Raw genomic sequence first — 9,409 nt, forward strand, 5'->3', positions numbered from 1 at the left:
GTGTTTCCCATACTTGTGACTGCTGAGGCATGAGGCCAGCCCAGTGCAGTGAGTGCAGAGGGGCAACATGCACCCTCCTCTCTGTGCCTGACTATGTATTTGGTTTGTGGGAACCTTGAATTATTTCACTTTCCAAGTGATTATCTCGCAGCACAATGGGATACCTCCACACTGTGCTTGAGAACTGCAGCTCATGAAGCATTGTGTCATCTTTCCCTGCAGCTTTTGGCATCTTACTGTGGGAAATTGCAACGTACGGCATGTCCCCTTACCCTGGGATCGACCTCTCCCAGGTCTATGAGCTGCTGGAGAAGGACTATCGTATGGAACGACCAGAAGGCTGTCCGGAGAAGGTCTATGAGCTCATGAGAGCGTGTAAGTTTCTTCTGGAGACAAAGGCTCTCCAGCCTTTCCCTCTTTTACAGGGTGGGGGGGGGATGGATGACCCCTTGGACCCCAGTTAAGCTGAAGAGAGTTTCCCTGTGCGGGCAGCACTGAGAAGGATTGCGGACCAACCTCTGCAAGTCTGGGCTGCTCAGACAGGCCTCTTCTGTCCCATCAGCAGCATCAGGTTAGAGTCCAACATGTCTCCAGTTTTTTCCCTTCCTACACCAGTAGCATGTCTTGTCTCAAACGTGCTTTATTGTCTTAAGCTGCAGGTCCTGCGCCTGCCCAAAGCTGCGGTGGCTTCGGCTCTGCCTGGCCTGCTGCCCTCCCTGAGCCTCTGAGCAAGCCAATGCCCGGCTTTGTCATTTGCCTCCTTGAGAACATGTCTGGTCATTCCAAACTGATAAGAAAGCATTATGACATGCCTCAGGGCTTTTGGTGACTGTCTGTGTATTACGTGACCTTCTGAAGTTTGTTTCGCACTTCTCTAGCCCCCCACCCTCGTGCGTGGTGGAAGAGAAACGCTTCCCCCGCCACTCTCATGGAGAATTCGACTTCCCCTGCTGAGCAGCTTTGCATTTCAACAAGTCACACTTTAAGAAACCTGGATGTCTTGTGTACCTGCAGCAGAACGTGTCTGCGCACGCGCATGCTAACCTCTCACTCGTTGCCGCCCTTCCAGGCTGGCAGTGGAGCCCTTCCGATCGGCCTTCCTTTGCTGAAATCCACCAAGCGTTTGAAACGATGTTTCAAGAATCCAGCATCTCTGATGGTAGGCTAATTCTCGCTCTGTGGGAGGCGAGATAAGTGCTTTGTTTTCCACATGATTGCTCCATCTGCATAACCCCACGCATCTCTCTCTTTCCCCCCCTTTGCAGTGGAAAAACTTTCTTTTTGTAAGTTAGGGCAGCCGATCTCCAAGCTACTGGAGAGGGGAGAGTTGCACACAGGGGCCTGGACGTTTCAGGGACTGGGGGGGGGGTGTGGATCTGCAAAGGCGTGGTCGTGGATTTCCACCTTGCATTTAAGCTGGGCGAGTGACTGAGTGGGAGGTTTTTAAGAACCGCAGAAGGTCACAGGTTCTATTTCCCGTCATCTTTATTCAAAAGCGCTGTGAGGCACAGGAGCGGGACAGAACCCAAGAGAACTTTTGCTAAGGACTGGATGAATCACTGGTCTGAACTGATGTAAGGTGGCAGTATCTGTTCAGATGCTGTGTCTTAGGAAGGGCTGTGACTTGGGTGGTAGAGCACACTCTCTGCAGGCCTGGGTTCCTCCAGCATCACCACTGACAAAGATCCCGATAGCCAGGCCGCCAGGAAAGACAGAGACACTGGAGCGTGGCTGTCGCTCCAGGTAAACCGACTGGGGCTAGATGGACCGGCGGGGTGAGGCTGTATAGCAGAGTGAGGGGTGGGGCCGCAGCTCGGTGGCAGGGTGCCTGCTGGGTACGCCTGGGATCCCAGATTCGATCCCCGGTCGACAAGGTATGGAAAGACCTTTGCCTGAGCCAGTGATAAACTGCTGCCCTCAGGATGCTGGGCCAGGGACCAAGAGGCCGCCTCAGTGGAAGCAGAGGGCCGTTTCTCAAGCCTCATCCGTGTACATGCACTTTGCAGAATAAATCCCACCCACCCCCCAATACACACACACACACACTGGGGGGAAAGCCCTTGCCTGAAGTTGCTTGCAGGATTTCAAAAGTGTGGCAGGCAGAGCGAAGAGAGGGAAGAAGGGGGAAACCTAGAGCTGCTTGCCCCCCACCCCGGTGCATGCCCTTCCCTTCTTCTCTCCCCCCCCCCAGCCCTTTCCCAAACATTCGGCATTCTTTACACAAGGCACACAGAGGTGGCCAGAACCAATGGTCACATGTAGACAGACAGACATGCATCTGGGTTGTTTTGGCCCGGAGCACGTCCAGCTCTGTGGAATCAGCCTCAGTGCCGATCCTTGGGGAAGGATTTGCGTCCCTAAAAATCTCCCCCTGTGCAAAACAGAAGCATGTTTGAAGGCCACACCATCATGTCGCATTGGAGGGGAATAGCCTGTGTTTTCTTGAAATGGCAACAGCCCTGAATGCGAGATGACCTCCATAAAGCAGAGTTACAACCCCTCCCCCCAGTTATTTTTAGTTGACATGGCTGTAATTTGGGGGGGGGGCTAGTTTTATGTGGAAATAAACCCTGTATGGTGGCAGCGTGTTTTGAACACCTTACAAGGAACAGACCACCGAACAGAATTGGGGGGGGGTGAGAAGAGCAATGGGGAAAGAAAGCATGGTGGGGGGCTAGGAGGCAAAGGAAACAAAAGGGATCAAAGCAAGAGGTGAGTCTCGGTGACTGTCTTGGGTTAGCGCCTGCTGACTTTTCTTTTCCCCCGTTTGTAACTCAGAGGTGGAGAAAGAGCTGGGGAAGCAAGGGATGAGGAGTGTTGTGAACACTTTGCTGCAAGCGCCGGAGTTGCCCACTAAAACCAGGACATCCAGAAGAGCAGCTGATTGCAAGGATGCCAGTGAGAGCTTGGAGACGGCGCCCTCCAAAGGCCCAGGGGAATGCGGTACGTGCCAACTCTCCTCACGAGGTGGGGGTTTGGGGGTGGAGCCTGGGGAGGACAGGGACCACCAGAGTGTCCATTTTCTCCCGGGAGACCTGGTCTCTGAGGTCTGGAGAGACGCTATGATTCCAGGACATCCCCAGGCCACACCTGGAGACTGGCAACCCCTAATGTATTCCGGGCCATCCCTCTTCTCAGCCCTGGGCAGGGGGAAATGGCTCTACGTAAGACCAGTTCTCCAGTCAGGCCACACGAGGGACCACTCCGTGCGGCACAGGGAAGAGAGTGGTGGTGCTCAGCCAGTCCCTGGCCATCGGCGGCCCAGGCATCCCCTCTGAGCCCTGGCCTCTGCCAGCTGGGCCCCAGCAGGCCCTGGAGGCAACAAGTGTACCTTCCCGGAGGTGAGAAAATGCCCTGAACGGGTCCCAATTCTAAGGCAGAGGAGAAACGTTCTGTGCGCCTGGGCCCCCCGGCCCCATTGACGTCAGCATGACTCGCCTATGGAGTCGTCGTGGGGCTGGAAGGAAACAGAGCCAGCGGCTGGAGACTCAGCTCACTGCCAGAGGGGAGCTCCTGCTCAGAGGAGACCAGGCTGGGCCAGGCAGACCAGCTGAGTGCAGCGCTTTGCAGAGTGAATCAGGTCCTTGCCCTGAGGAGCTAACAATTAGGTTTTGACAGAGGGAGGACAGAGGAGGATAATGTGCAATGCGGTCCAGTGGCCAGGCAAAGCTTTACGGCAGCAAAGAAAGGGGGAGGTTAGAATTGCCCACAGCGGGCTCTGTGGGGCCTCCACAAAGATGTTCAAAACATAAGCGAATGCATTGCCTCCCCCCCCCCGCCCGCCTCCCCCCCCAGCATATCCAATCAGTGTAGCACACAGGTGAGGACAGAGGTCAGGGGCAAGTCTGTGCTGCACTTCCTAAGCCAGTCCAGACATGCTCCCTGTTGAGCCTGAGTTCAAGCTTTCTGGCGTTCTCTAGGCAGGCTCCCCTGACACTTGGTCGCACCCTTTGGCATCACGTGACCCCCCCGCCCCGGCCACAGGCAGGCAAAGAGTGCCCATGGCTCTGACTTTTTTTCTGGAGCAAAATGCGGGACTGGGCATCCATCCCCCCCCCGCCGCCGCTGCCCCATTGTTATCGAGTGTCTGTTCTGGGCACGCAGAAGACATGCGGCCTTTGGCAGGTACCAAATCTCTCTCTGACGAGGGGCACCACAAAGGTTATTTACAAAAATCTACCGTGAAATTGAGCGGCCTTTCAGTCAGTTGCCCACAGCAGAGGACGGCTTGTGTTCTATAGCAGACGGATTCCAGAGGGGCCGATGCGGGGAGCCTGCAGGGGCAGACGCAACAGAGAGACTCAAGGCACCTTGACGAGAGGGATTGTGATGGGGGCTTTTCGAGGACGGCTTCGGCAGAGGCGTGGAAGACAAAGTGGGCTCTGCCCCCCCCAAAGCCTCCGTTACTATCCAACTGATAGTTGTGACGGAGGCACGAGACTGTTTCAGTTGCTATTGGGAGAGAATGTCGAACAGTTTGTTGTCTGTATAGATGCAGAGCATGTGAAACTGGGGGGGGGGCAAATGGCTGCACCAATGAGGCCTTTTTCCCAGCTGGATCTGTACCCTGCTCTGACTGCCAGTGGAATTTCCTGGATCCTCAGAACGGGGCAGACGGTGCCTGGGGTTGACAGTAAAGCCAAAGGGCTGTCTCTGGCTGTCTCTAAAGTTCTGGATTCTCTCTTTTCCTCAGCAGAGATAGCAGGATTCCCAGAGCAGCAGGGTCTCTTCCTTTGCCTCGATGGGGTCCCGTTCATTGGCATGCAGCACGCTCACAATAGTCCCCTTCATGTTCAGCCACTGTTTGGTGGCTCATCTTTGTGGTGACATCTCATCGGCAAGGAAGGTCCCCATTTTGCCCTTGGCGAAGGATGTGCTGCCGCCTGGGGCTCCCAGAAGGGGGTCACGTGTGGCCGTGATGTTTCTCTGCCTAACGTGCAGAAGGTCTGTGACATTTTAGTTGGGGGTTCATGACGCCAACTGCATTTGGGGTGAAGCCACGGGCAGCTGCTTTGCTGCAGACCAGTGGCAGCCTAGGTGGCTTTGGCCCACTTCCAGGCATGTTGAACGCGTCAGGTGGAGCTGGATTCCCATATGATGCTGGTAGCCAAGAAGAACTCTCTTGGGTGATGTTGCTGGTCCTTCCGTGTCTTGCATAGACTGGACCAGTGGGAGCTGCGCATGCCAGGTCAGTGTGCCAGAGATCTGTAGCCTAGGATGGGCATGGCGCTGCTTTGTGAACTTGTGGCAGCATTGCATAGGTAGGGGCCCACTTCAAATGACATGTTGGGTGCGCACGATGTCATGTGGATAAATTTCTCTTTACAACATTGTGTTTGGAACAGGTCTGGAACTGGCAGGCACCATCCAGGGGAAGTTATGAGAATTGTCATGGCGTGAATTGGGAAACCCTAGGTTCAGATGTCATCGTGACCATGCTGCTGGCTCTCAGCCATGCTGTCTTGGGGTGATAATCCTGACACCCTGCCTTAAATCCACACACGGCCTCCTGCAGGTGCCGGCATACAAATGGGCAGAATCAACACCTGACCCTACACCTGGCCTTCTCCGCTGTGGCCCCCGCCTTGTGGAACGGGGCTGCCTGAGGAGGTCGGGACGGCTCCCCCTCTCCTGCCTTTCCGCAAGCGACGTGAAACCGAATGATTGAAGAGGGCTTTTCCAAGCAGGCAGTAGGGTAGCACTGTTGCAAAAGGCTTCATAGTTACTTTGATGAATTGCTGGGGACAGTGATCTCTGTGTCCCTGTGTACAGTTAGCGGTGGCTTGGATCCTGTTGTGTAAGTTAACACCCCTGCTTTGCTTCGGTTCTGTTTTCAGACTCCTGGATGGAACCCGAATTGTTCATTGAATGCCCCGGCTCCTTCCCTGTCTTCACTCCCTTCTGTGCCACCCGCTTTGAGTCTGAGTGAAAAGGGCAGATTATAAACAATGAGAATAAACAGACAGACACATTAAAAATAAGTACATAAGGATGCCTTGTCCAGTTGCGGAGCCCTTTCAGACTTTGGAAGAAGAGCCGTGTCCATTGTTAAAGGGCCTTATGATGGGAAATGTGAGCAATCCAGATGGCACGTGCCGCTTTTCAGGCCCCCAGCCAGGCATGGCCCCGGTAAGGGCCTCCAGCCCATCTCGTATACATTGAAGGGGTGAAAATTGGTTTGTTCTTTAAGCAAAGCGTAATCTGATTCTCTCCTTCCCTCCTAGATTCTGCCGAGCATGAACCAGCTGTTTCTCCCCTGCTGCCGCGGAAGGAAAGAGTCGTCACCGAGAGCGGCTTAAATGAAGACGACCGCTTGCTCCCCAAAGACAAAAAGACCAACCTCTTCAGTGCTCTGATTAAGAAGAAGAAGAAGATGGCCCCCACCCCGCCCAAGCGCAGCAGCTCCTTCCGGGAGGTGGACAGCCATCTGGAACGCAAGGGAGGGGGGGGTGAGGAGGAGAGCAAGGACGCCAGCAACGGAGCCGTCACTGTGCACCCTGCGGACGTAGAGGACCGCTCCTCCAGGTTGCTGAGCCCCGGCAGTGAGGTTGGAGTCACCAATGGGAGCGTGGCTGGGAACTCGGGGTTACTGTCCCCCCACCTCTGGAAAAAATCCAGCCACACCCCCAACAGCCGGCTGGGGACCAACGAAGACGAGGGCGGCGTGAACTCCAGCAAGCGCTTCCTGCGGTCGTGCTCAGCCTCTTGCGTCCCCCACGGGGCCAAGGACACAGAGTGGAAGTCCGTCACGCTGCCCCGGAACCTGCAGTCTACGGGGCGCCACTTTGACTCGTCCACCTTTGGTGGACACAAGAGCGAGAAGCCCGCCCTCCCTCGGAAGCGGACCAACGAGACCAAGGCCGAGCTGGCCGTCCGGGGGACGGTGACCCCGCCTCCCCGGCTGCTCAAGAAAAACGAAGAGGTGCCTGAGGAGGTGCTCAAAGATGCCGAGTCCAGCCCCGGCTCCAGCCCGCCTACCGTGACGCCAAAACTTGGGCGGAGGCAGCCCCTTGTCCCTCCCGCTGTGAGCCTTTCTCACAAGGAGGAAGCTGGGAAAGCTGGCATCCTGGGAGGCAGCTTGACAGTGGAGCAGGGCCCTAGTGCCAAAGCGGGCGTGGGCGTCTTCATTGGCAAAGCTTCTACTGATGAGCCACGGGGGAGGAAGATGAAGCTGGCTTCGGAGAAGGACAAGGGCAAAGCGGCCAAGTCGAAGCCAGCTCCCCCGCCGCCTCTTTCCTCGAACGCTGCGGTTAGCAAAACTAGCAAAGGGGCCCTCGGGGCTGGCCACGAAGGACTCGATGCCCCCGGGACGAAGGGTAAGCCCCCAGCTCAGGCTACAGACACTGTGAATGTCGAGGCCCCCAAGCCAAACTTGTTAGTGGAGGGGGCAAAAAAGCCAGCGCTCTCCTCTGTGCCAAAGCCGCCCTCTTCCACAAAACTCTTGCTGACGCCGGCCCCTCCCTCTGCCGTGTTCTCTGTCCCCGCCGCCGCCTCCTCATCCGCCCCAAGCGTGGACCTCGTGGCCTCCACCGCCTTCATCCCCCTCATTTCCACCCGAGTGTCCCTACGGAAGACCCGCCAGCCCCCCGAGAAGATCGCCAGCGGCACCGTCACCAAGGGCATGGTCTTGGAGAGCGCCGAGGCCCTGCGGATGGCCATCAGCAAGAACTCCGAGCAGATGGCCAGCCACAGCGCCGTCCTGGAGGCCGGCAAGAACCTCTACACCTTCTGCACCAGCTACGTCGACTCCATCCAGCAGATGCGGAACAAGTTCGCCTTCCGCGAAGCCATCAACAAGCTGGAGAACAACCTCCGGGAGCTCCAGATCTGCCCCGCCACGGCCGGCGGAGGCCCTGCCGCCACCCAGGACTTTAGCAAGCTGCTCAGTTCCGTGAAAGAAATCAGCGACATTGTCCAAAGGTAGCAGAAGCCAGGAGGTCCTTTGTTTGTTCGCTTGTCCGTTGGCTCCCAGGGCCGGACCTGACTGCCACCGACTCTGGGAAGGATGTGTACGGGGCGGGGGGGGGAGTGCATCCCTGGGGGGTGGCCATTTCAGTGCCTAAGGTGGAAAATCCAAATGGACCACATGCCTGGTAATGAACATGGGACACATGCTCTGAGGCCACTCCTGCGCAGCTCCGTCGGCCTTCGGCAGGAGAGCCCCCCCAGCTGGCCGTGCTCCAGGACTCCAGCGGCATCCCACTGTGCCGCCTGTTGTGTGAGATAGCCGCTTACCTCGCGCGCATCCCCCCCCCCCAGCCATCAGGGTGTTCCTCGTGGGCCAGAGACTCGCCGGGGGACTCGCCCCCCTCCCCTGCTGCCTTTTGCATCTTCCGAGTCCTCTCAGGGGTGGAGTGCTTAACCCACGGGGGTCCCCTCATGTTTGTTTTCTCATTAGTATGGTATTCTTCTTCCGACTGAGTTGCCCTGCTCATCGGCCCTGGAGGGACCCCTTCTCTTCTTCCCCCTCCGGGTGGTGCACTTTTGTAGCAGAATCCCTCTCAGCACATCATCCCACTGCCGTCTTTTCTTACCCGGCCCCCAAAGGTATTAATTTGGGATGAGGCTGGTGTTAATGTGACATTCCAGCATCGCCCAGAGAGCTTTTGCCGTTATCCTCCCCCCCACACACCCCGGCCCTGACAGTCAGAAGCCTCCCCGGTCCCCTTTCAGTTCAGAATGCTGAGAAATAAGGATGGAAACATTTTGTCTTCGGGGAGGGAGACAGCCAGGCCGCCAGTTACAGCTGCAAGTCCTGAACCAAGTGTCATCCGAAAAATCCTTGGCTGCTGCTGGCAATAAAATTGTGAAAAGGTTTCAGGGAACCCTGAATACTCCCTCATGGAGGAAGCTGCTGGTCTCTCTGCGTGACTCACTGCTCCAGCCTCACTGCCTTCCAATCAAGTCACACAACAGGTTCATAGTTTTGCCGCGCGCCTCTGCCGTGGATGAAGTTGGATCATCTATTCACTCCTGATGCAGCAGCGTGGTGAAATCACCCATAGGTAGCCAGTGTGGCGTAGTGGCTACGAGTGTCAAACAAGTCTCTGGGAGACCCAGGTTCAAATTCCCACTCGTGCCCTGAAAGCTCCTTGGGTGACCTTGGGCCAGTCAGACCCGCTCAGCCTAACCTACCTCACAGGGTTGTTGTGAGGGTAAAATGGAGGAGAGGAGAGGGATGTCAGCCACTTGGGGGAGAAAGGCGGGGTGCAAATGAGCTGGGCTCCTCTGGGGAAGGGTGGGTCTTATTCTCACGTGCTCTTACAAACAGACCTTGCAGGTGGTGATCAGAGTGAAGGCGCATCTGTTTTCGTGACATTAACAGTGCGCCTCAGTGTTCTGAGGTTTAGGGCATGCGGGGCAGAAGTGGCCAGCCGGCGGCCCTCCAGGAACATCTCTTGGGGCGAGC

At 56.6% G+C, this 9,409-nt stretch overlaps 1 protein-coding gene across 1 annotated transcript in view; it reads left to right on the top strand.

Annotated features, from left to right (window-relative positions):
- ABL1 (ABL proto-oncogene 1, non-receptor tyrosine kinase) overlaps positions 1 to 7,960 on the top strand; it is an 86,320-nt gene extending 78,360 nt beyond the window's left edge. Inside the window, exons 8-11 of the mRNA XM_015409482.1 lie at positions 223 to 375; positions 1,070 to 1,159; positions 2,779 to 2,943; positions 6,225 to 7,960. Coding sequence (XP_015264968.1) covers positions 223 to 375; positions 1,070 to 1,159; positions 2,779 to 2,943; positions 6,225 to 7,924 — 2,108 coding nt within the window. The 3' untranslated portion in view covers positions 7,925 to 7,960. The remainder of the gene's footprint in view (positions 1 to 222; positions 376 to 1,069; positions 1,160 to 2,778; positions 2,944 to 6,224) is intronic.
- The last annotated feature ends 1,449 nt before the right edge of the window (positions 7,961 to 9,409 follow it).

The sequence above is a fragment of the Gekko japonicus genome, unplaced genomic scaffold, assembly GCF_001447785.1.
Source record: "Gekko japonicus isolate JY-2015 unplaced genomic scaffold, Gekko_japonicus_V1.1 scaffold920, whole genome shotgun sequence".
Taxonomy (NCBI): Eukaryota; Metazoa; Chordata; class Lepidosauria; order Squamata; family Gekkonidae; genus Gekko; species Gekko japonicus.